Source organism: Cavia porcellus, unplaced genomic scaffold (assembly GCF_034190915.1).
Source record: "Cavia porcellus strain 051 isolate PalLab524CR breed Dunkin Hartley unplaced genomic scaffold, mCavPor4.1 scaffold_2, whole genome shotgun sequence".
NCBI lineage: Eukaryota > Metazoa > Chordata > Mammalia > Rodentia > Caviidae > Cavia > Cavia porcellus.
The window spans coordinates 64837527-64861183 of NW_026947485.1; the positions used below are offsets into that span (position 1 = coordinate 64837527).

The 23657-nt window shown below is 40.4% G+C and overlaps 1 protein-coding gene across 6 annotated transcripts in view; it reads left to right on the forward strand.

Annotated features, from left to right (window-relative positions):
* Fam133b (family with sequence similarity 133 member B) overlaps window positions 1–23657 on the forward strand; it is a 51456-nt gene that overhangs the window by 7859 nt on the left and 19940 nt on the right. For 5 of the 6 annotated variants that reach the window (XM_063242766.1, XM_063242776.1, XM_063242790.1 and 2 more), the window contains exons 2-7: window positions 18297–18394; window positions 20881–20959; window positions 21627–21701; window positions 21967–21999; window positions 22406–22468; window positions 23090–23182. In XM_063242766.1, the coding sequence (XP_063098836.1) occupies window positions 18297–18394; window positions 20881–20959; window positions 21627–21701; window positions 21967–21999; window positions 22406–22468; window positions 23090–23182 (441 nt within the window). Of the gene's footprint in view, window positions 1–11789; window positions 11911–18296; window positions 18395–20880; window positions 20960–21626; window positions 21702–21966; window positions 22000–22405; window positions 22469–23089; window positions 23183–23657 lie in introns of those variants that run through there. The other variant, XM_063242772.1, reaches the window with a different exon arrangement.

A 23657-nucleotide genomic window follows, 5' to 3' on the forward strand; every position in this document is an offset into this window, starting at 1 on the left:
GTTACCCCTCGGTAGAAAATAAGCTCCATTGCCAGGTAGCACAGGACATGCTTATACTTTCAGTACTCACAGGGCTGAGGAATGAGGATCACCGTGGGTTCAGAGCAGCCTGGGTTATGTAGTGAGAACTCTGAGAGGGAGAGAGAAAGAGAGAAGAGACAGACAGAGTGAGATGAGAAAGGGGGAAAAAAAGGTTCATGAAGGCAAGAAACTCATTTCCTGTTCTGTTCCAGTGCCTAGGACAGTGTTCCATCAATATTGACTAACTGAAACAAGGAATATTTCCACCACATATCCGTGTATTAGCTCTGCTATACTCCTGGATCAATGACCTAAATACAAGAGTTAAAAGTGTAAGAGTTAGAGAGGAAAACACAGGAGAAAACCTCCAGTTTTACATTAAGCAAGGATTTCCTAGACTGGACACAAAGTTACTGATAAATGGCATTTTATCAAACTTTGAAAAAGAGGAACATACAGATTGGGGAGGGGTTGCAAAGCACAAAGGACTTATCCAGAGCAATAATCTAATTTTCAAAATGGGCAAGAGATTTGAAATGGCCTTTCACCAAGGAAGACAAATCAGGAGCTGAAGTGATGAACTATTAGTCAACAGGGAAATGCAAATTGAAACCACAATGAGCTGTCACCACATGACTCGCTGAAATTTAAAACTGACAACTCCAATGTTGATGAGGATGTGGAATAAGCGAAACTCAACACCAGTGGTCATAACACAACATAATACAGTCACTTTAGAAAAAGCTGGAGGCATTAAACATAAACTTGGATTTCAACCCAGCAATCTCACAACGAGGTGATTGTATATCAGTGTTCAGAGCAGGTTCACTCAGTGGGTAAAAACCAGAAGCAACACAAAAGTCCACAAAAAGGTTATTGGATAGAGACTGGCTTACAAACAATGGAATAGTACTTAACAGTAAAAAGGAAGAACTACTAATGCAACACACCATTGGTGAATCCTAAAAATACTTAGGTGAAAAGAGATACAAAAGGCAGTTTGGCTCCATTTACATGAAATTCTAGCCAGGCATAGTGCCGCACGCCTATAATCCCAGTACTTGGGAGGCTGACTCACATTGCAAGTTCAAGACCAGTTTGGGCTACAAAGTGAGCTCAAGGCCAACCTGAACTACATAGCGAGACTGTCTCAAAAAGAGCAAAATAAAATTGTACCTACTTACATGACATTCTAGAAAAGGCAAAACTGTAATTTCATGGAGAAAATCAGTGACTTTCAGGGGCTGGGAGACAGGGAAGAAGATTAACTGCAAAAGGGGTCAAGGTAGCATTGTAGAGAAGTAGGAGTGTTGAATTACTTGACTGTAGTCATGCTTGCCTGATGTGCGTCCAACATGAAACTGTATACTTTAAATGAGAGGGATTTTGTTTTATGGCAGCCATACCTCAATAAACTAAAAGTTTAAACAACAAAGGTGGAACAAGAAGAAAACCAGTATGGTGAAGCTGGGACCCACTGATTGAGCTGAAGCACTTCTGAGCATCAGGAATTTTCCTTTCTGACTCATTTTCCTGGTTAATTCCTCTATCTTCAGCCATTAGAAGGACTCAACCTGGAATTTTTTAAAAGGAAAACTAATTAATGCTAGGATTATTTCCAAAAGATGAAAAATATTTCCAAAAGATGAGAAGTATAAAATAAAAAGTGGCCTTTATTCTGAGAACACGGAGAGAGATGACCAGCAACCCCCACCACTGGCGACCGGTGATCTCTCCACGTGGCGTGGGGGCATGTAAATAGCCTCGGTTTGGGGTGGAACCTAAGGTGGGCATTAGGGAGGCACAGGTAGCCCATTGGTCCTAGGGTTGGTATATTGTAAATTCCAGGGGCAGGAAGATGGCGTCACAGGTAACTTCCTAGGAGCGAGGGAGATAGGGTTTCTTGCTTCCGGTTGAGGCTTTCCTGGCTACAGTGTCCTGTCTGGGCCAAAACCCTTTCATATCCCATCTTATGATTATTATTATGAAAAGGGGCGAAGATTTCACTCTTTAACTACTTCCTGCTGGCAGAGGGCGCTATACTGGAGCCTAGAGGAGTCGATGGGATGAAGATTGATGCCCAGGTAGACGCTGGTGCCAGGTGTTTTGGCCAGGACAACTTCACTGGTGAATGCACATATGTTAGACTGGAAAAACAAAGAGACAAGATGTTATGAGGAGACATGGCACTGTCATATTTAAGGATCCAGGTGAGGTAGAGGGAAAGGTGCTTTTGATTTAGACACATTCCACCGTAAGGCCGAATTCTGAAAATTAAATGTGAGGTTAGGAGAGATGATGTTATGAGAGGTGATTACTCCCCTATCTGAAAGCATAAAAGTTAAGAGGTAGGTCGGTAAGGCTTGTCTCTGGTATGCATGACGTTGGAGTCTGTAGGCAATACTGTTAAAGAGTTCTGCTGTAAATATGATCATTAATAGAATGTAAGAAATTAGGAACCAAAGTGGATAACAAAACATGACTTATCCTCTTAACTGTGGCTGCGAGGCCTTCATGAAACAGAGACGGGTGGGTGACAGAAGATGAGATGACCATTCAGAATGATCAGATTTAGGGCTGGAAGGGTACCTCTTAGCCTGAGTGATGTGAAACCAGGATGGCAGTCTAGCAACTTTGATTTAGGCATGGGTCACTGTAACCTGGTTGTATCAGCAGTTTACTTGGTTGTGGGAAAGGCTTTTATGTATCCTGAAAAAGTATAAACAAAGTGAGAAGACAAAATGTATCTGTCAGTCTTGACCAGGGTTGTCTGACAAATTGGTGAATAAGAAAGGAAGGGGGTGGTCTTATATCACTGAGGAGAGGTCCACCAGTGACAACAGGTGGAAGCTGTTGAGGCCTCAGTGTGTCTAAGTGAGCCTGCATAAACACAAGGGAGTGAAAGCATTTTAAGATTTAGGACTGAGACCTGCACGAAATGGGCCCTGTTTATAAATGGCGTAGGTTGACCATCAATATCCTGTCATAGAGATTGAGGACTTAATATAGCAGCCTGAATACTCAGGAAGAACTCTGTATATATGGCCTCTATGTCCACAAATATAGAGAATGTCTTACCTGAGACTTTAGTAGACTCAGATTCTGAGACGGAACACCTTAAAGGGGGCTGTTCTTACCCTGAACCCCCTCAGTCTTCAGCAGCAATTTTTGTCGGCAATGAATCTGGCAGTGTTGACATTTCCTGTGAGGGCTAGAAGTTAGGATGGCTTACCCATGCTTTGGTGGCTAGAACAGTCCAGCAGCCCTGAAGTAAGGTCTCAAAGAACACCAGGATGGGGTGTTTTGTTGCCCAATGTCTTCTGCTGCATTTGAGCATGGTTCATGGGGGGGGGGGGGGCAGGCAGCTCCACCTTGTGTAGGTTTGCCTGCCTCAGAACTCCAAGTGTCACAAGTGTTAAAAATATGAAAAACCATATTAAGATCTCTCTAAGGTTTGAAGGTCAAGTTTTGCCTTTTTGTTTGGGATTTAGACTACAGTAGAATTAAGTAAGTATGCTGGAATTTATTTCAGATCAGAGAGCAGGCTTTATCTGGATGGCACACTGCTTTTTTTTTTAATTAGGGTGCCACGTGGAATTAACAAAAAAAGGTTTAGTCTGCCCAAAAAGGCTTTAATGGAAACATTTTGCAGTAAAGGTTTAGCAATCTTATGAATAAATCTATCAAAACTGATCTAATATTGTCAAATTTTGAACACATTTACTTTTTAAAGTTGTTATTTGCAGTAGTATGAACCAAGACAAATAAAATAAAACTTTGAAGAAAACCCTTGTCTTGAAATAGAGCTAGTGGTTCCCAGCAAAAAGGAATTTATAACCTTAGTTGTTTTAACAGGAGATTGGTGAAGGCTTTGATTGATAAACAAGGCTGGTAAAATTATCAGGTGGCCAGTAACCTTGATTAAATGGTTGGAGAATTGTGATTAAAAAAATAGCATCTTTTGAGCAGAGCCGAATTGTAAAAAAAGCATGCCTGAGCAGAGCCACTGAGCTGCTGTTTTGCGGCGTGCCAGCAAAGCACACCCAGCATGGGGGTGGGGCAAGCGCCGGGACATAGCGTGCAGGGGCGGACTGGGACTGCCCTCGGAAACGTGCAAGGCAGCAGCGACAATGACGGCACTCGGGGGAGGAAGGGGCTGGGAGGGCACGTGGGGGAGAGGCTGGGAGGCGGCCCAATGCAGCACATGAAGCTGAAACTGCTCGAGGGGCATGAGGATTAAGAAAGCCAATTTAGGAACACAGCTGAGTTTTGATTAGCCTCCTGGACCTGTTTTAAAAGTTTATTATAGTTAGTATGCTTGTCTTGCTCTGGCACAGGAATAGGCCCAGGGTCATTATCAGTGGTGTTTACCTTATGTCTGTGATTAGCTTCTTTTTGAGCTGCTTGCCACAGCTGATTCTGTTCTTGTGAGCTGAGAGTGGTATTTGGAATCCCATAAACATCCTTAAAATGTAAATCATAAATAATAAATTTAAATCATAAGTAATAAATTTAAATTGCCTGATATAATTCTGTGGGTCAACAGAGAGACTACCTAATTTATGGGTAATCTGAGATAGATCAGAAAGGGAAAAAGGCACATGGATGTAAACAAGTCCCTCGGGACCAGCTTGCTCCTGAAGTGGTAGCAGAGCCTGAGGAGAAGATTCTGGAGCAGAGGGCCTTTGGGCAGCCATCTGTCCGGTAGCCGCATGTGAGCAATCATCTGTAGAGGGCCTACAGAGCTGCTGCTGGTCACCCTGGGAAACACAGGCAGATGGCGTCTCACTGTGTGCCTTGCAGCAAGAGAATTGCTGTCGGCAGTACAATGAAGTGTCATGTGCATTGCAACAGGGTGGCTGTTGCAATTCACAAGAGGAGCCACAAGGGGGCGCCCATTGACAGGGAGGGTCTTGGGAACATGGCAGCGCCTTGTCACATGACCCCAAACATGGCGGTGCCGTCGCCATGTGACCCTCCTGAACATGGCGGCGCCATGCCACGTGGCACAGGGTTGCAACATGGTGACTGTTCCCAGCGCAAGCTGGAACAATCACGCGGCCTGCTGGAAGGACATAGCAACCGAGACCTAGTATGGTGGGCTGGTGGTGAGAATGCCATAGGGGATACAGAATTCTCAGGAGAAGAAGTCAGAGACTGTGAGGAAGCGCTAACAGAGGGATTAGAGTTGCTGGGAGAGTTATGGGTCCTGGAAGGCGGAGAGGGAGATGATCACACAGCAGGAGGTATCTGCAACACATTGGGACCAGGACTGCTGAGAGAATCAGGCATAGGGGGAGGGGAGAGCGGTCTGGCAGGAGGTAACAGCAGGGAATGAGTTTGGGGGTAGGCAGGGGGCGGCCAGGAAAACACCAGAGGGCAGGATGGAAAAGTTTGCGGCACATAGAGTTAGCTAAAAGTATCTAAGCGGGAGCACAAGACTTAATGAGAGATGGGCATGTTCTCTGAATAAGAAAGGCCTGAATATAAGGGAGTTCTAATAACTTGTTGCCGGCTTGACAGAAATCATACAAGTTCCTGAGAATGCAGGGGTCAAATGTTCCTTCTTTGGGCCAACGCTTGCCGATAAGCGGGTAGGTTGGCCAGACCTCCTGGCAGTAAAAAGCTAATAGTTTAGTTTTTATGGTACCTTTAATTTTTAGAGTACGTAAATTGGAAGTTAGGCATTGTAAAGGCGTCTTTTGGGAGTTAGAAAATAAGTTCCCCATGACTGATTCAGGCAAGAAAAAAGCCAGTGGTCCAGAACAAGCCGTCACTCGTTTGTGGCACCATGCAGTGACTATGGTTCCAAAAACTCATATATTCCAGTCGTCACTGAGAGATTTACGAGTGGAGCCCACAGGGGGTCAGTAACAGTTTTGCCTGTGAAAGCACAAGGCTTTAAGGGAAGTGAGGCAATTCTTTCAGTGTGGGCGATCCAAAAATCTCTGCTTTGGGCTATCCGAACCCAAAGAACATGAGAGATTTTATAGAGTGTGGACACAGGTTTGCCCAGAAAGAACCCTGCCCTGGGCTGTCCTAAGGATGTGAAAATGCACAGACCCATGTGAACAGGGAGAACAGTTGACTGGGTCTGCCCAGTGCCAAAAGTTCCCCAGGGAGTGCTCACCTGAAATCAATCTGGCCAATGCTGAGTGCAGGCGGCTGGCGACAAGGACGTCTCGGGAGAGGAAAAAGCTCAGAATTAATCCAGGATGTTATCTGGTTATCAGCTAGGTGACTCAACTGGGTGTGTCCTAGGAGTCAATTGCCTGCCGATCCGAGTCACGGCACCAAATGCTAGGATTATTTCCAAAAGATGAAAAATATTTCCAAAAGATGAGAAGTGTAAAATAAAAAGTGGCCTTTATTCTGAGAACACGGAAAGAGATGACCGGCACCCCCCACCGCTGGCGACCGGCAATCTCTCCAGTGGACACGTGGCGTGGGGGCATGTAAATAGCCTCGGTTTGGGGTGGAACCTAAGGTGGGCATTAGAGATGCACAGGTAGCCCATAGGTCCTAGGTTGGTGCCATATGTAAATTTCCAGGGGCGGGAAGATGGCGTCACAGGTAACTTCCTAGGGGCAGGGGAGATAGGGGCTTCCTGCTTCCGGTTGAGGCTTTCCTGGCTACAGTGTCCTGTCTGGGCCAAAACCCTTTCAATTAAAAGTTCATGGCTCCTCAGTTTCATAGTTAAAATATTTTTTAAAAGATCGTGACTACACATACACACACATACACACATACACACGCACACACATTAGTAGAATGAAGGTAGCACTGGGAATGGAACCCAGGGCCTTTACACTGAGCTACATCCTCATCCCTTGTTTTATTTTTTTATTTTGAGACAGGAGCTCACTAAATTGCCCAGGCTGGGCTCAAACCTGTGATTCTCTTGCCTCAGCCTCATGCTCTATGTATCATGCCAGGCCCTTTGTAAACAGCAAAAAATATAATGGCCAGGCCAGGGATTTAGATCAGCAGCATAAGCACTCGCCTGGCAAGTGCAAGGTCATAAGTACAAAACATAGATAGATAGATGATAGATAGATAGATAGATAGATAGATAGATAGATACCCCAGGTGTACAAGATGAGCATATGTTGACTCATTACTCTTTTCATTACATGTGGGCAAAATTCTCTCTAGAAATCATAGAATAAGTATAGAGTTAGAGAAAGAGCAACTTGCTGAACTGTCCTTTCATAAAATAAATCAGAAGGGATATAGTGAGGAATAAAATATCCAGGCCCACACTTTCAACAAATAATACTATTATGAAGTAATCAATGGTGAAGGCTTATTGTATATAAACTCATACATCTTCCAGAATACATTCAAGCATATATATGTGTATATATGAAAGTATTCATCTTGTATGTTAGAATCTCGTTTCATAATCCTGAACCAATGTACCCTCTTGCTTACATATGTTATATTTTCTATACAGTTTTATAAACCTCTCTTTCAATAATGTCTACTGGCTGTTTTTTCCATATCAACACTTTTTTTTTCCGTTTTAAAACCAAAGCATTTGAGTAATCACCGAAATTCTCAAGAAAAACTGAATGCTGCAACTGCAGCTCTCTCGGGTTTAGGTGCTGTTCCTCCACGGAGTCCATGCCCGAATCTGCAATGCACAATATTTAGGCGCCTCATTTGCCCAGTCCGGTGGTATTTTGCCTTTTAGCCTTTGCACTCCAGTTATACTCTCTTGCGCGTGGCAGCGTAGCCGCAGTTGCCATAGTCAACTTCTGAAGGTGGTAGGCCTTTAGCCACAGCTGTGGTTCACTTTCCAAAGGCTGAGGCTTCCGCTAGCCACACCAGAGAGGCCAGAAGAGAACCATGCCACTTTTTATATACTGGACCTTTGTCCTTTGTCCTTTGTCGTTGCATGGGTGGGTGGCTGTACCATGATCAACCAATTCCTTTGTGATGGATACTGGTTTCCTGCCTTTGTTCTCTTTGTTATTATATTTAGTTACAATGGCTGCTGTCTTCAAACAGGAAAGCTCGCGCTTTTGTCTCTAATCTCAGGTTATGCCCACCCAAACAGAGACACTTGGGTTTGTAGACAGCATTGCTTTTATTAAATTAGAACATGTTTGGGTCAGCGATATGGCTCAGTGGCACAGTGCCTGCCTGGCAAGTGCAAGGTTGTGAGTTTTATTCCCAGTACTAAAAAAAAAAAAAAAAAAAAAAAAAAAAAAAAAAAAATATTACGTTTGCAATACAAAATGAGTACATGATTGTGTGGAGTTGATACGTCATATAATACACCCTCAATCCTTCCTTCATTTTTTCTCCCTTCCCTCTTTCATCTTTCTTGATCCCCTTCCCATTTGAGAAAGATCTATCTCCTTACTTCATGTTATCTATCTTTTATTGTGCTCTTTATTTGTAGGTTTGGTTTATTAAGCAAATCCTTGTGATAATCTTGCGTGTCTGATTTATTGCATTTAACTTATGGCATCCACCTTTCTACAAATGCTTCAAGTTTATTTTTCTTTGTGGCAGAGTAGTACTCCACTGAATATAAACATCACATTTTCTTTATCCACTTATCTGTTGATGGATAGATAGGCTCCTTTCAAAATTTAGCTATTAAGAATTATGTTGCTATAAACATGGGTATGTATGTGTCACTGTCACATGTCTGTAACTCTTTCAGTAAGATACCTGGAAGAAGAATAGCAAGGTTGAATGGAATTTCTACTTTTAATTTTTTGAAGAGTCTCTATGAGTTCCATAGTGGTTGCACTAGTTTACATTCTCAGCAACAATATATAAGGGTTTTTTTTCCCACAGCTTCATCAGCATTCATTATTATTTGATTTCTTGATGATAGCTATTCTTTCTGAGCTAAGATGGAATCCTAGTGCTGTTTCAATTTGCTTTTCTCTAGTGACCAGCAATGTTGAACGTTCTTTCATGTATTCACGGGCCATTTGTACTTCTTCTGTGATGTGTCTATTTATTTTACTTGCTCATTTTTTTCACCGGGTCTTTTATTTGGTGGGGGAATCTAATTTTGCTTGAGTTCTTCATATATTTTATATATGAGTTCTCTGTCTGTGGAATAGCTGGCAAAACTTTTCCCCATTCTGTATGTTGTCCTTTTACTCTGTTGCTTCTTCTATTGTGTAAAGCTTTTTAATTCTATACAACCCCAGTTGATGATAGCTGACATTTCTTATGGAAATGGGATTCTGTTTACAAAGTCTTTGCCTACATCTATATCTTCAAGAGTTTTACATATTTTACCTTCCAGCACATTGTTTCTGTTGTAACATTTGTATCTTTGATCCATTTTGATTTTAGTTTAGTACACAGTGAAAGAGATAGGTCTAGATTCAATTTTTGTGTGTGTGGATAGCCAGTTTTCTCAACACCATTTAATAAAAATGCTGTCTTTTCTCCAGCATTTTTGGCCCCCTTTTCAAAGATCAAATACATGAATACACTTGTAATTATTTCTGTATCCTCTATTCTGTCTCAATGATCCTGTCTTTGTGACAATATTATGCTGTTTTTATCATTGTAACCTCAAGTCCAGCATTGTGTGTAGATTAGATTTCTGTATTCTTCTCCATTCTTGAAATTCTCAAAAACCCACACAACAACAATAAAAAGCACAGGAGAGTTAACTGGCATATCATTAAAATTTGGATGTAAACTCAAGTTCTTACTTCACAGGAGAAAGCAGAGAAGCCAGGACTGAAAGGCAGGTGTATGGGAGAGACATGAAAACATGTCTTTTTCTTGAATAATTAAAAAACTAACACCTTCCCTTGGCATTCAGGGTCCTTCCCCTCCAGGTTCTGTACCTTTCCAGCCTTGCTTGCCCTCTGCAATACATTGCCTGCGTCCCTTCCTCCTTTCACACAGAAAATTCCCTCCCTCTCAGCTCCTCTCCTAAGTCTGCCCCCTGAAATGCCACTGTTCAAGAGTCTCTCCCTTCTGAAGGCAGTGTGGGGTTGAGGGCACGTTTTCATGTCTCTCTCATACACCTGCATTTCAATTCTGGCTTCTCTGCTTTCTCTTGTGGGGCCTGGAGCAAATTCCTTGGCTTTTCTTGTCCTCAATCTTTCTCCTCTGAAGTGCAGTCTCTTGGTTATGTCTGGGCCATCAGGAGCAAAGAAGAGTAGGTTTGCCAGCAGGTAACATGTCACACGTGTAGAGAATGTGTAAAGCAGTTCTCAGTTTTCTCACTGTGTGACTATGAGTTCTAACGTGAAAAAACCTGGACTGACTTTGTCTTGTTGGACTGCTGGGGACTTCTTTGTTATCTTCACAGGCCTGTTGGTCATTTTCCTATTTCTCTGTCCTCCCCTAGGATTGATGCTCCATCCAGGAAAGGCTGGGTACCTTGTCAGAAGTGGTGGAGACATCTAAGCTTTTTGTTGACTTACAGCATTATTATTTTTTTTAAATCTCTGTACTCTGTAAAAATAGCCAAAGAGTAGGAAAGTGAAAAGCAAGTTGCTAACGAAGAAAAAAAACTGTGTTCCCCAACAGGTATTAACGTGCCTCTCACGTTGGAATGTTGGAAACAATATGCCACGGCCCAGAATATTTTAAAAATTACAGTTGAGTCATGAAAAAAAGAACTGAATATTCACAGATTCTCCTCTTCCCTTTGTTCAGAAAAGGAAGCCTATCCTTGATCAAAGTCTTCAGTTTAAGTCAGGAATGAGGGAGGAGGAGGAGGAAGAATTCAAGACCGCAGACCTGATCCACAGGGGGAAGTGAAGTGGGTTATTTAGGAGGAATCAGGGGCAACCGGCAGCTGAACAGCCAAGGAGCAAATCCGAGGGAGTCTGGGAAAGTCCTGAGAAGAAGGCAGGAGTAGCCAGTCTCTGCACAGTGCAGAGTGAGAGCCGGGGAGGGGAAGAGAGCCTGGGAAATATGGCTTTAAAGTCTGTCCTTGAATACAACCAAGACTTGTTTTTCTATTCTCCATGAATCCAAAAAGGATACTGTTTTTCAAAATTTCCAACACATGTCCCACGTGCTGACACAGGCCCCCAGAATACCTTTTCGCTGGTCTGTAGACAGGCAGCATGCGGCGTCTTCTGGGGCCCAGAACCTTTCCTGCAAGGGTTTTGTACCAGACAACCGTGTCAGGCCCGCAGACAATGAAACCAGCCCTAAGTATGCTTACCTCCCAGGCGTTACAAACAGGCCCTCGAAGGTAGAGTGGATCTTAACCATCTTTATGTCTGGGCCGGCTCCAGTTTAAGTTCCCCCGCCCGTCCGGCAGATAGTAAAAACTGAACAAGGTAGACGATCAAAAATAGGCCTGAAAGGAATGCATAGGTGATACACGAGTGGATCTGAATTTACAGGGAAAATGATCTAACGCGGTTTCTTTTGGGTTTCATTAGCAAGAGAGCAGAGCTGTTCTCCTCAACCATGATGGGCTCTGGGCAGCACCATCCACCGGGTCCTCAGTTGATCCCTAGCACTTGCACCACGACAACCACACAGGAAGTGTTGGACTATCTTTGTACCCTCTACAGTGAGTATCTCAGCGCATCAAGAATGGAGGACAGCAAAACAGGCCAAGGCCAAACAGAGGGGAGCAGCATTGGTGACGACCTGTACACAAACCGAGTCCGCTCCCGCTGGGTGGATGGCAAGGCAGGAAACCCCAGCCGGCACTGGGAAAGCGGGAGACCGCCCGCGCCGGTCTCTCCTCCGAGACGATAGGGGGCGCTGTGGCCGGGCTCGGCCCTCTGTTCCGCGCGGCGCCGCTCTCGGGGCGGGGCAGCGGCAGAAGGACCCGCGGCGGGCCCGTCTCGGCTGCTTCTGGGCCTGGTCTGTCTCATAGTCTTACTGTGCTCTCCTCCCGGCACCATGGGGAAACGAGACAATCGGGTGGTGAGTAGCGGGTGGGGAGAATAGTGAGGTGGCGCGGGTTCGGGCGACATAAGAGCGGGACGGCAGGCGACGGCAGGCCGGGCCAGAGGCCGGGAGCCACGCTCCGACCTGAGCTGGAGACCCCGCGCCCCGCCGCCGCAGGTGCGCGTGCGCCGCGCTCGCAGTTGGCGCCACGGGTCCCTGCTCTGCCCCCTGCCTCCTTCCCGGTCCTGCTGCTTTCTCGCCCTGCTCCCTGTCTCCCTTCTTTCCTGCGCCAGGGTTAGCGGTGCCCGACTTGCAGAACCTTACGGGCTCGGGGCGGGGGGAGTCTCCCCGTCCTGCGTGTAAGTCGAGGAAAGTTCATCCCCTCGACTCGGCGCTCCCTTGACTTGCGTTTGGGGATGGGATGGAGGTGCCGGAGCCGGGGAGAAGCTTCCTGTTTGAAGTTAGGCGGCCTCGCGTTTGAGAACTGGGATGGCAGGCTTCGATTTAATGTCTCCCTGCACTGTCTAGCACTTGTAAACCCTGTAAAAGCACCAATGGCGTGGAAATAAATGGTTTTGGAGTTCTGTACAGAATGGAGTGTCTTCTCTGGTCCCGCGAAAGTTAGATAACTTAGAAGTTACTGTGTTTCTCCGAGCCTTTTTTGTTCTGTTTTGCTTTTTAAATAAGGGAGATAATTATTATCAGTAACCTTGCAGAACAGGACCACAAAAAAGCAGTATGCCCAGATGAATGCTTGGCATGAAAATTATGACTCTAGTAAAAAAAGATCCGCAAGTAATTTGTAGTAGAAAGTAAACATAAAGGAGTAGTAATATTAGGTTGTAGCCTGAGAGTTCCTGGGTTTGCCTATGACAAAATTTATCCAGTAACACTAAAATGAGAAAAATGAACTTAAAGGTAATATTCTATAATCAGTGAACTAGTCTTTTTTTTTTGACGATTATTTATTTGCAAGTGTATGTATATATGGTAAAAGAACCTTACTTTTCTGAAATAACTGCTATTGCTGTGCTTAAGAACCTTTGCTTTTGTTTTGGTGTTTGTAACTGAAAATAAAACACCTAGGAGCATTGTGGTAATGAGCCTGTATTACAAGACTGAGGAATGTTCTGTGCTCCTGGCTGCAGATGAGGCCTTGCTGTGGTATGTTGATGAACACTGAACTGAAATGGTCATATGTTGGGGCATTCCAAGTTTGAGGTGTTGGAGTTTTTAGGCTGTCTTAATGCCGTTGGTTTTGAGTGCTTAGAAATTATCTAACTTCAGCTGCAGTTTGGTACCCGGGCCAAAAATGTTTCACTTTACAGGGAAGACAGTTTTATTTAGTTTACACACACAACCTTAGGCATTTGAAAATTAGCTTCATTTATGGGAGCATTTGGATCACAACTCCATGTACTTTTTTGATGTGCTGTCATGCACAGAGTGTTCCAGTAACATTTACTTTGTACTTCAAAGACTATGAAACTGAAAACATGAAATTAAAAGTAAAAAGACACAGATGGTCCCGTTCAGTCCTTACTGCATAAAGGACAAGATGGGACTGTTTAAAGTGGGACCAAAAGTTGGCTCATCTAACATCATAACTCTTGATTTTTTTGAGTATATCTTACAGCGTTTTAAGTTTACAGCAAAATTGAAGAAGGTGCAGGATCTCATAGACTTCCTACTCCTGGGCGCATGTAGTCTCCCCATCATCAATGTCACCCATAGAGTGGTCCATTTGTTATAATGAAGGCCCTACATTGGCACTTCACTATCACCCCACATCGGTAGTTTTCATTACAGTTCACTCTTGGCATTGTATCTTTTGTGGGTTTTCATCCATCATTATTTCATCATACAGAGTAGTTTCACTTAAAATTCTCTATGTTATATGTGCTTATTCCTCCCCACCTCCTCTAACCACCGTAACCATTAGTCTCTTTACTGACTCCATAGTTTTCCCACAACTTTTTTTAAAGTAAGTCTTGATTAGAGTGACAAAATAAGTATTCAAAAATATTAGTTTTTTTTTTTTTTTAGAACATCTCAAAAGCAATGTTCTCTTACATCTGTGATACTGTCATAGTATTAAAAGCAGACCTTGGGAAGCTGGGCCTGTTGGTACATGGCTATAATCTGGTAGGCTGAGGCAAGAGGATTGCAAGTTTGAGCCTAGTTTGGGAGGCTTAACAACTTTATAACACCCTATTTCAAAAATTTTAAAGGCAATAGGTATAGCTCAGTGCCAAGCTCCTGGATTTGGTCAGCAACAACACACAAAAAGGTAGCATTACTTTCCCCAAAACCACTGAACTTCAGACCGAACAATTTTAAAGAATAAACTTTATTTTTTAGGGCAGTTTTAGAACATTACAGAATGGACTATAAAGTATAGACTTCACATGTATAGTACTTGCACGCATATACAGCCTCCTCCATTATCATTATCTAGCATTATAATATTTATTACAGTCGATGGACCTGTAAAAACACATCACGATCACCTGGAATCCACCATTTACATTAATGTTCCCTCCTGATGTTCATTGTTTTGTTTTATTTGGTTTTGTTTTTCAGACAGGGTCTCACTATGTGGTTCAGGGTGGCCTCAAATTCCAGGGAAGCAATCTTTCTGCCTCAGCCTCCCAAGTGCTGGAATTAGGCATGCACCACCGTGCTCTGCTCTCTTGGTGTTTATTCTTGAACCTTTTTTTTTTTAAACTGAACATCTTAATTCTCAGAATCATTGGAGCGTTAATTTCATGATGGCCACTGTTTGGGCTTATTGTTCTCTGGAAGTTTCCTTCATGTTCTTTTCTATATGTGCCCTTTAAAATAGATGAACCTGCTAGATAAAAATAGGTAATCAGAATTACAAAGTTAATTCTGCAGGTTATGCTTTTAGCAGTTGTGGTACAGTGCTCTTTTCTTGCCTGCCCATGTACATATATTCTGAGCCTAACTTGTTGTCCCCGATTTCAGTAGCAATTCATTTCCTACTACCCAAACTCATGCAGCAGTCAGGAGCCATGGACAGGTCTAGTCACAGGAGAACACCAATGTTTGACGTACAGGATGGCTGTATGTAAAATGACTAAGACATGGTGACATATTTAAAGAAATGCAGTTTCCTTTTTTTTTTTTTTTTTTTTTTTGTCTTTTTCCTTCTTACCGGTACCAGGGATCAAACTCAAAACTGCCTGCTTGCAAGGCAGGCACTTATGCCGCTGAGCTAAATCCCCAGCCCCCTATTTTAAATAATACTTAACCTCCCACTACTTTAATGCTAGAAGCATTGTTCTCACTGATGCATGCATGAAAGGCTTTTACTTTTGTAGAATACTTTTTGTTTTAAAAACGTCATGATGTGCATAGTAGAAAGAAGCACTGTTATTTAATAATTAAGAGCACAGAATAGTGCTTTCCATGTACCCCAGCATATAAGATACACGTAATAAATATTGCTATTGTGATTGAAAAAAATAATTGAAATGCAGTATTTCAAATATACTTCAGCAGAATGAAGATACTGTTTATGGTCAGAAGCTTAAAAGTAAGCTTTATTACTCAACAGTAATTCAAATAATTATAACTTAAATTGTCTGTAATTGAAAGACCTAGCATGTAAATATATTATTTTTTCCCTCGAGTGAAAATAAGCTTTGGGAAGGCAGTTTGACTGTTCACATTAAGAAATGTACTCTGAATTTTCAGTTCAACATTTTCTCAGTGCTCAATTCATAATTTCTCATTGTTTACCTCTTATCATTCATACATATAAAGTTTTTCCTTCATAAAGATATAAAGGAAATTTTTAATATTTCAGTATGTGGAATGGTGAAAGGGAGTGTTTTCTTTTACATTGTGCACATGCATTCAGATTTTTTAAAATTTATAGTTATTTGTTAAATGGAGGTGTTTGTTTCTGTTTTCTCTGCAGCTTACTTTTGCTCTTCACTTAAGTCTTAGAACATTTTTGCGTGTAAAGAACTATACATTTTTCTTTCCTCATTTGGAAGTATACATTAATATATTTGAGTCCCAGTATGGTGGTGGCATGGGTGTTTTTGGTGTTTTGCTATTATAATTTAGTTGAACATTTTTTTATTTTTTACATATTTGTGGTCTTTGGAAGTAGATAATTTTTACAATTTTAGACTTAAAGCATTTCAAAATATTTTACCATTAGGCACCACTAAAATTACAGTGACATGGTACCAAAGAAATAAGAAGATAGATGTGAATAATGCTCCTGTTTTACCAGGAGCATTTTAGCCTGCATATTGTGCAGTGCTTGCTTTCTCTCCATGGGGTTATCCGAGGTGTGCAGAGGAACGGAATATTTAGGGTGTAAGAGTTTATATTTAAAAATGCCTGTCCTTAGCATTGTACAACATCCATAGCATTCCTTCTTACTTGAAGGAAAATTATGTCAAAGGTTTGTTTTTGTTCCCAAGTAATTAGTCTGCATTATTGGAATGGAAGTAGTTTTCAGTATGTGCTTCTGGGGTTTTCTGTTGTTCTCAGCCAGAGAAATCTTAAGAGTATATGACATTTGCTGGGGATTTAGCTCAGCGGCATAAGCACCTACCTTGCAAGCAGGTGGTCATGAGTTCAATCCCCGGTACCGATAAAAAGATTTAAAAAAAAAAAGAGTATATGACATTTATAATAAAGGTAAAAATGGTCACTTTTACAGATATTGGTAAATAAAATTCAAGAAATACATTGTTAGGTGTGAACCTTAATACAAGTAATCATTTTCAATCAAAAAATGATTTTTATCACTTTCATGATAAAATATTTTTTGTTAAAAAAATAGTTTTGTGTTTGTTGACTTGAGTTAAATTGGGAAAATCAAATATAAAAATGAAGAGGTTGAATTAAAGATCACATTTGTTTGTAGCAAAATGAATTTTAATAAAGCAGTATCTCTGATAGAAAAACACCATCATTAACAAACCTTTTGCTTTCTTTCTTATAGGGCAGGGGATTGTTGGTTTGGTCTTACTTTTGTGGAGGTTGAACTGAGCTACCTCATCAACGCCCCCACCTCTTTGTTCTTAAATGTTGAGACAGGGAACTTGTGATCTTCCTGCCTTGGCCTCCCTGGCTGCTGGGATTAGAGGCATGCACCACCATACCCAGCTCTGTGTTTAACTTGTGAGAAACTACCACATTGTTTTCCACAGCAGCTATTTTATATGCCCCCAACAATGGGCAAGGAATCTAACTTCTGCACATCCTTGCCAACCCTTGTGATTTTCTGTTGTTTTGATAATAGTCATCCTAATGGATATGAAGTGACTTGTCTGTGGTTTTTATTTCACTTTCCCTAATGAGTAATGATGCTTTAACATATTCATGTTTATTGGCCACTGACTGACTATACATCTTTGGAGAGAAATGTCTATTTAAATGCTGTGTGGGTTTTTGAATTGGTTTGAGGTTTTTTGTTGTTGTCATTGTAAGCATCTCTTTATATATTCTGAATGTTTAATTTCTTCTTAGATTATTTGCAAATATTTTCTCCCACTATGAATTGTCTTCTCCCTCTTTTGATATTTGATACTGACCTTTCATGTACAGATTTTTTTTTTTTTTGTCTTTTTTGTTTTTATCGGTACCAGGGATCAAACTCACGACTGCCTGCTTGCAAGGCAGGCGCTTATGACGCTGAGCTAAATCCCCAGCCCCCATGTACAGGTTTTTAAATTTCCTTGAAGTCCTCTTTTTTTGTTGTTGCCTGTGTATAACTTAATTTCTGGTGTTAGCAGTTTACAAACAAATTTGTCATTAATGTAACAGAATTTCTTGGGATGGAAGGATATGCCATAAATTCAGACTTGGTTCCTCATGAGCTTCTTTATGGTTAAGTTCCTTCATTTGTCAGCAGGTACAGTGGGAAGCACCTCACAGGTTATTGGGCTATAAGAGAAAGCATGCCAATGCCATCTGTAGGGAAGACATGCCATTGTTTCAGCAAGTCGGTGAAAACAGCAACTCATTTTCATAAAGTACTATTGTTTATCTCAAGTTTTCAAAGCTTAAGAGATTAGACTTATTTTTATAGTAAAAGGTTGGTTAGTCAGGTTGTTCAAGCTTAATTGTAATATGCATTTATAAAAAAGGTTGCTTGAGCCAAGAGAGGGGCAGGGCTGACTCGAGCAACCTTTTTTATAAACGTCATTGTTTGATCACTTTTGTGTCTAGATTGTGTAACCTAAGCAACTAGCTCTGAGATAACAGTGTGAAATATGTGAACTAGTATTAATTCTCTACTTTTTTCTCTATTCTGAAATTGTGTCTTTTTTGTTTTGCTTTGTAAAATTTTAAAAAAAGGTTGCTTGATGTAAGTGAGCTTTTACATTTTTAATAGTTCTTTTAATGCAACCAATTTGTGTCTTTTCTTTAAGGCTTACATGAATCCAATAGCAATGGCCAGATCAAGGGGTCCAATCCAGTCTTCAGGACCAACAATCCAGGATTATCTGAATCGACCCAGGCCTACCTGGTATTTCTGAAACAATTTGTCTATTAAAAGCTTTTTAAAAACTTTTATTCTTACAACTTTCATTGATTGCCAATTCGTTGCCAGCTAAGTGATACTTTAAAAGTAGTATTTGACTATTTAACATGTGCTTTCTTTTGAATGTGAGAAACATATGCACAACTGTAAAATATTTGAGCACCTACTATCCAATAAATCGAAGATACTGCCCAGTAACCTTTTTATAGCAATCTTTTCTATCCCCTAAAATATTTTACTAAAACTTGCCGTATTCTAAACTATTTAAAGTAGTGAATTTGGTCTAGGGATTTAGCTTAGTGGCATAAGCACCTGCCTGACTATTGTGAGGTCATGAGTTCGATCCCCATACCAAAAATAAATAAAATAAAAAAGTGAATTTCAGCCAGGTATAGTGGCAGACACCTGTTATCTTAGCACTTTGAGAGGCTGAGGCAAGAAGATCATATCTTCAGTTCTAGCCTAGATTAAGTGATTTAATGAGTCCCCATCTCAAAATTTATTTTAAAAAAAAGGATGTAGCTTGACCTGGAGCAAAGACTCTAGGTTCAATCCTCAGTTTGAATAATTGGGCCCTTTGTTCGATATTTGACCAGACATTAAAAAGGGTGTTTATTCTTATTTCTAGTTTTATCTGCTTGTTTATCAGTGAGTTGAAAAAACTCATCAAATACCTTTGGCCTTTTGTTAATAAAGCATCCTAGAACAGGCTTTCTTATTTTTTAGTATATCTTTTGTATTACTAATACCATGCACACTGATACATGACAAACTTCAAAGTAGTTAGGTTTGAAACTATTAGAATCCTTCTAAATTATTTTGGATGCTGGTCAGAAGTGATTAAAAGGCGTGCTTTTGTCAGGCATGGTGGAGCACACCTATGATCTCAGCATTCATGAAGCTGAGGTAGGAGAATTGTCATGACTTTAAGGCCACCTGGACTGTGCAGCAAGACCCTATCTCACAAGAGATGGGGGGAAATGTGTGCTTATTTGTAAGAAGCACTCCTTTTGGGTTAAATGGAAAGTAAGCCTTGTCTGCTTCTTAAGTATATGACTGCTATTGCTAACCATTGCAGTATACTAGAAAGTAAACAACCCCAAAACAAAGCATATCTTATCATTAAAATGAGGAGAGGTGGTGTACTTGAAAGAGAAGTGCTCAAAGAGGCATATTGTGTTGTCAGCGTTAGGACAGCACTCCCCCAGACTGGTTCATCGTAGGATTCAGTAGGAGTGTCAGCCATGATCACATCAAAAGATTGATTACAGTGGAATAATAGCAGTCAGCAGTGGGGAAAGTTACATGTCGTGAAGGCCTGTGTAGTCCTCTTCCCCTGCAACCCTACAGGACACACTTAATTCCCAGCAAAAAGCAGTGACCCTCCCTGTGATCTTGCCCATCAAGGAGGCTCATTAGAGACCCTGCATCCAGGGATTTCCATTCAAGTTGAACATACTGCCTGTCACATTGCAGAATCTCAGGTTTCAAGAAGGAGAGGACACTCAACCTGAGCTACGTTGTTTGTGAAGACAGTTTAGGAGTAAGCAGCTCTTAATCAGTGCATGGTAATTAACATCCTGAAATCCAAATTGCCAGATTACTATCTTGGGCCAGTCTTTTTTTTTTTTTTTTTTTTTTTCTTTTTCCTTTTTTATCGGTACTGAGGATCAAACTCACGACTGCCTGCTTGCAAGGCAGGTGCTTACGCCACTGAGCTAAATCCCCAGCCCCCGTTGGGCCAGTCTTATGAGCAGCCCTTCTAAGAATAAGCAGCCAGGATACTGTGTTAACTTTTCTCTGCAAATGGGTCAGGCACATTATAAAGTGGGAGATTTAGTAATAGAATCCAGCATTAGGGTCAGCTAGCTTACCCTAATGCTGAAACTATCAGCTTTATGACTTCAGATTACTTAGCTTCTCTAAGCTTCATTTTCTTTATCTAAAAAAGTAGGAGTATATACTGACTTTCTTTACAGGGTTATTATGAGGATTAAATGAAAATATATTTAAACAGCGAATATTGTATGTAAGTACTCAGATGTTGAGTTTGTTAACTCTCTAAATTGATGTTTAGAAAAGGAATGATTGGTCAGGGATTTAGCTCAGCAGGATAAGTGCCTGCCTTGCAAGAACAGGTTGTGAGTTCAATCTCTGGTACAAAAAAGAAAAGAAAAGGAATGATTATGTTATCTGATATATTATTTACATATGTGGATGGAAAAATTTTAAATGTATTAACATTGGGATGGAGGCCTATTAGTAAAAATGCAGTTATGAAATTTTTGTTATCTTGGGGTTCTTTGGGCATTTTTGTTTTGATTTTTGGTACCAGGAATCAAACTCGGGACCTCACCTTGGCCAGTCAGGCACTGTGCTACTGAGCTGTATCCCAGCCCTGTTATTTTGTTTTTAAGCTTCAATCATATGTGAAGTTCTTGGAAAATTACTTGTACATTCTGTTTTTTAAGGGAAGAAGTGAAAGAGCAACTGGAAAAGAAAAAAAAAGGCTCTAAGGCTTTGGCTGAATTTGAAGAAAAAATGAATGAGGTTTGTAAATAGTACTCTTTTTTTGGGGGGGGGGGGTCTTTTTTGTTTTTTTCGGTACCGGGGATCGAACTCATGGCTTCCTGCTTGCAAGGGAGGCGCTTATGCCGCTGAGCTAAATCCCCAGCCCCAGTACTCTTTAAAGAAATAAACTAATCTTTTTTCTTATAGAGGCCATAGATCTTTAGGTTAAAGAGGCTCTTTTTTAGGACTTCTGCCATATTGAACACAAGTTTGTATTTAAGTGGGTGCTTTCTTTTAGCCAAAGAAAGAAAAACTATCTCATAATTCAAATCATTTACATTTTCTAAATGTTTGATTCTTTCCCTGCATTCCCTATTCAACCCTGAGATTTCCATGGTGATATTTGCTTGTTTTATATACACATGTGTATTGTGTCAACAGAGTAAAGATTATTCAGCTTTTACAGCCTAGAAAGAGATTCTTGCTATCTTTATTAAAAGGCAAACAGGCCTCAGCCCCACTTAAAGTATCTGTTATACCTCTCACTGTACACTGGGGAAATTCCCATCCCTTAGTGTCTGCTGTAATTCAAAGCCGAGGTGGTGAGCATTTTAAAGGGTGGAGGGAAGGAAGCACTGTAGTAGTTTTCTACACTACATCTGTTAAAGGGACTAATAGCATCTAACAATGTCTGTATTCTTTATAGAATTGGAAGAAAGAATTAGAAAAGCACAGGGAGAAATTGTTAAGTGGAAATGAGAGCTCGTCAAAGAAAAAACAGGTAATACTATTTTTACTATAAAGTCATATTTGGTTTTTTTTGTTGTTGTTTTGTTTTGTTTTTTGTCTTTTTCTTTTTTTTATTGGTACCGGGAATCGAACCCACGACTGCCAGCTTGCAAGGCAGGTGCTTATGCCACTGAGCTAAACCCCTTGGCCCCATAAAATCATATTTGAATTTCCACAATAATGCTGTGTACTACTATTAACAGATGAATTTGAAAGTTCACATCGATTTATTTAGACTTGTATTTGTTTTTATTCAGAGAAAGAAGAAAGAAAAGAAGAAATCTGGTAGGGTGAGCAAAAGTTTTCCATTTTTCTAAAAGTTACAATTAAGAACCTACAGAAGAAGTAAGAATAGTTGATTTAAACTGTATGCTCAAAACTCTGGTATGCTAAATGATAATGTGATGGATGGGTGGTGAGGGTCTCTCAGTGACAGGAAAGAAAGATTCCAGTCTTCTTGCAAGCTACCAACTCCTTGGTTGCTATTAAAAGAGGACAGTTGATGACATATGTTGTCACTTGGTTGAGCCTTTTGTGGGGAGGTGGTATGACTTCTAAGATTTGATATTTAAAATCTGACAAATATGGCATCTGTTTCTCAGACACTAGATTGATTTTACTAAGTACTTGAGAGACTTTGTAAAAGAAAACAATTCCTGCATCTCACAAGCTTTAATTGTTTTGTGCTTGGTCAAGTATTCATCTTCTTCTTCATCAAGCTCTGATTCTTCCAGCAGTTCTTCAGATTCTGAGGATGAGGTAAGACTTGCTTAAAGTCATTCATGAAGTAGTATTTCTAACCTACTTAATGTCAAGAGGAAACTTACTGTGAAGTATCTTCTAGGAATGCATCCTAGCAAGTTTTGATTCCTTTTTCCATGATTTAAAAGCACTGGCATGAATAAATTAAATGAGATACTTAAATATTATTGTATATGTATATTTTAAATGTTTATTTAAAAATACCAGAATATTTGAAAAATGTAAAATTATTTTGGACTAGATGGTCAGGATTATATGTAATTGCAATCACTTGCTTTTTTTTTTTTTTTTTAATAGAAAGGGGCCATGTTGCATTAAGTGTGGCAATTAAATCCTAGCCCACACCTGTAATTCTAGCAGTCTGAAAGGCCGAGGCAGAATGATTACAAACTCAAGTAGGACCCTATCTCAGAATAAAAACAGTTGAGAATATAGTTCAGTGCAAAATCCTAATACCACACACACACACACACACACACACACACACACACACAAAAGAATAGTAATTAAAAGCTGGTTCTTCTATTAAGTTTGGTTCATTAATAAAGTTTTAATATTAATGAAATGAATAAATTATTTCTGAAACTGAAAACATGTTTCTAAAAATCTTTTATGTAGGAAAAGAAGCAAGCAAAAAGAAGAAAGAAAAAGAAGAATCGTTCACATAAATCTTCTGAAAGCTCCCTGTCAGAAACTGAGTCAGACAGTAAGGTAAAAAAAAAATTGCTTAAATTATTAACATTTTTTGATAGCAAAGACAGCTAAGTTTTTTTTTTTTTCTTCCTTCCTGCCTTAACCACTTAGTCCAATTATTTAAATACAAGGTGACCAAAAATTGCATGGTTTTGTCATTGATTTTTATAAAATAACAGGAAATCTCAAAATGTTATTAAATTTATTCTGTACAGTAATTGGCTGGTAAAAATGAAAACTGCTTGAGTGATTTCAAGATAGTACATAAACAGACATGTTGCCCCACGGGATACAAGGGTAGACTGTTACATGGTTAAATTGCTCTAGTGTCAGAAGATACTGTTTGCTTTTGTACTTTGATATTCCTGTGTCACTTAACTGATATACTTAATATCTTACCTTTAGCATTTAAGAGTTCTCTCCAAGTACTTTCATAAATATCATGTCTGTGATAGTATTTTCCCCATTCTCTGTCTGTCTGTCTGTCTGTCTC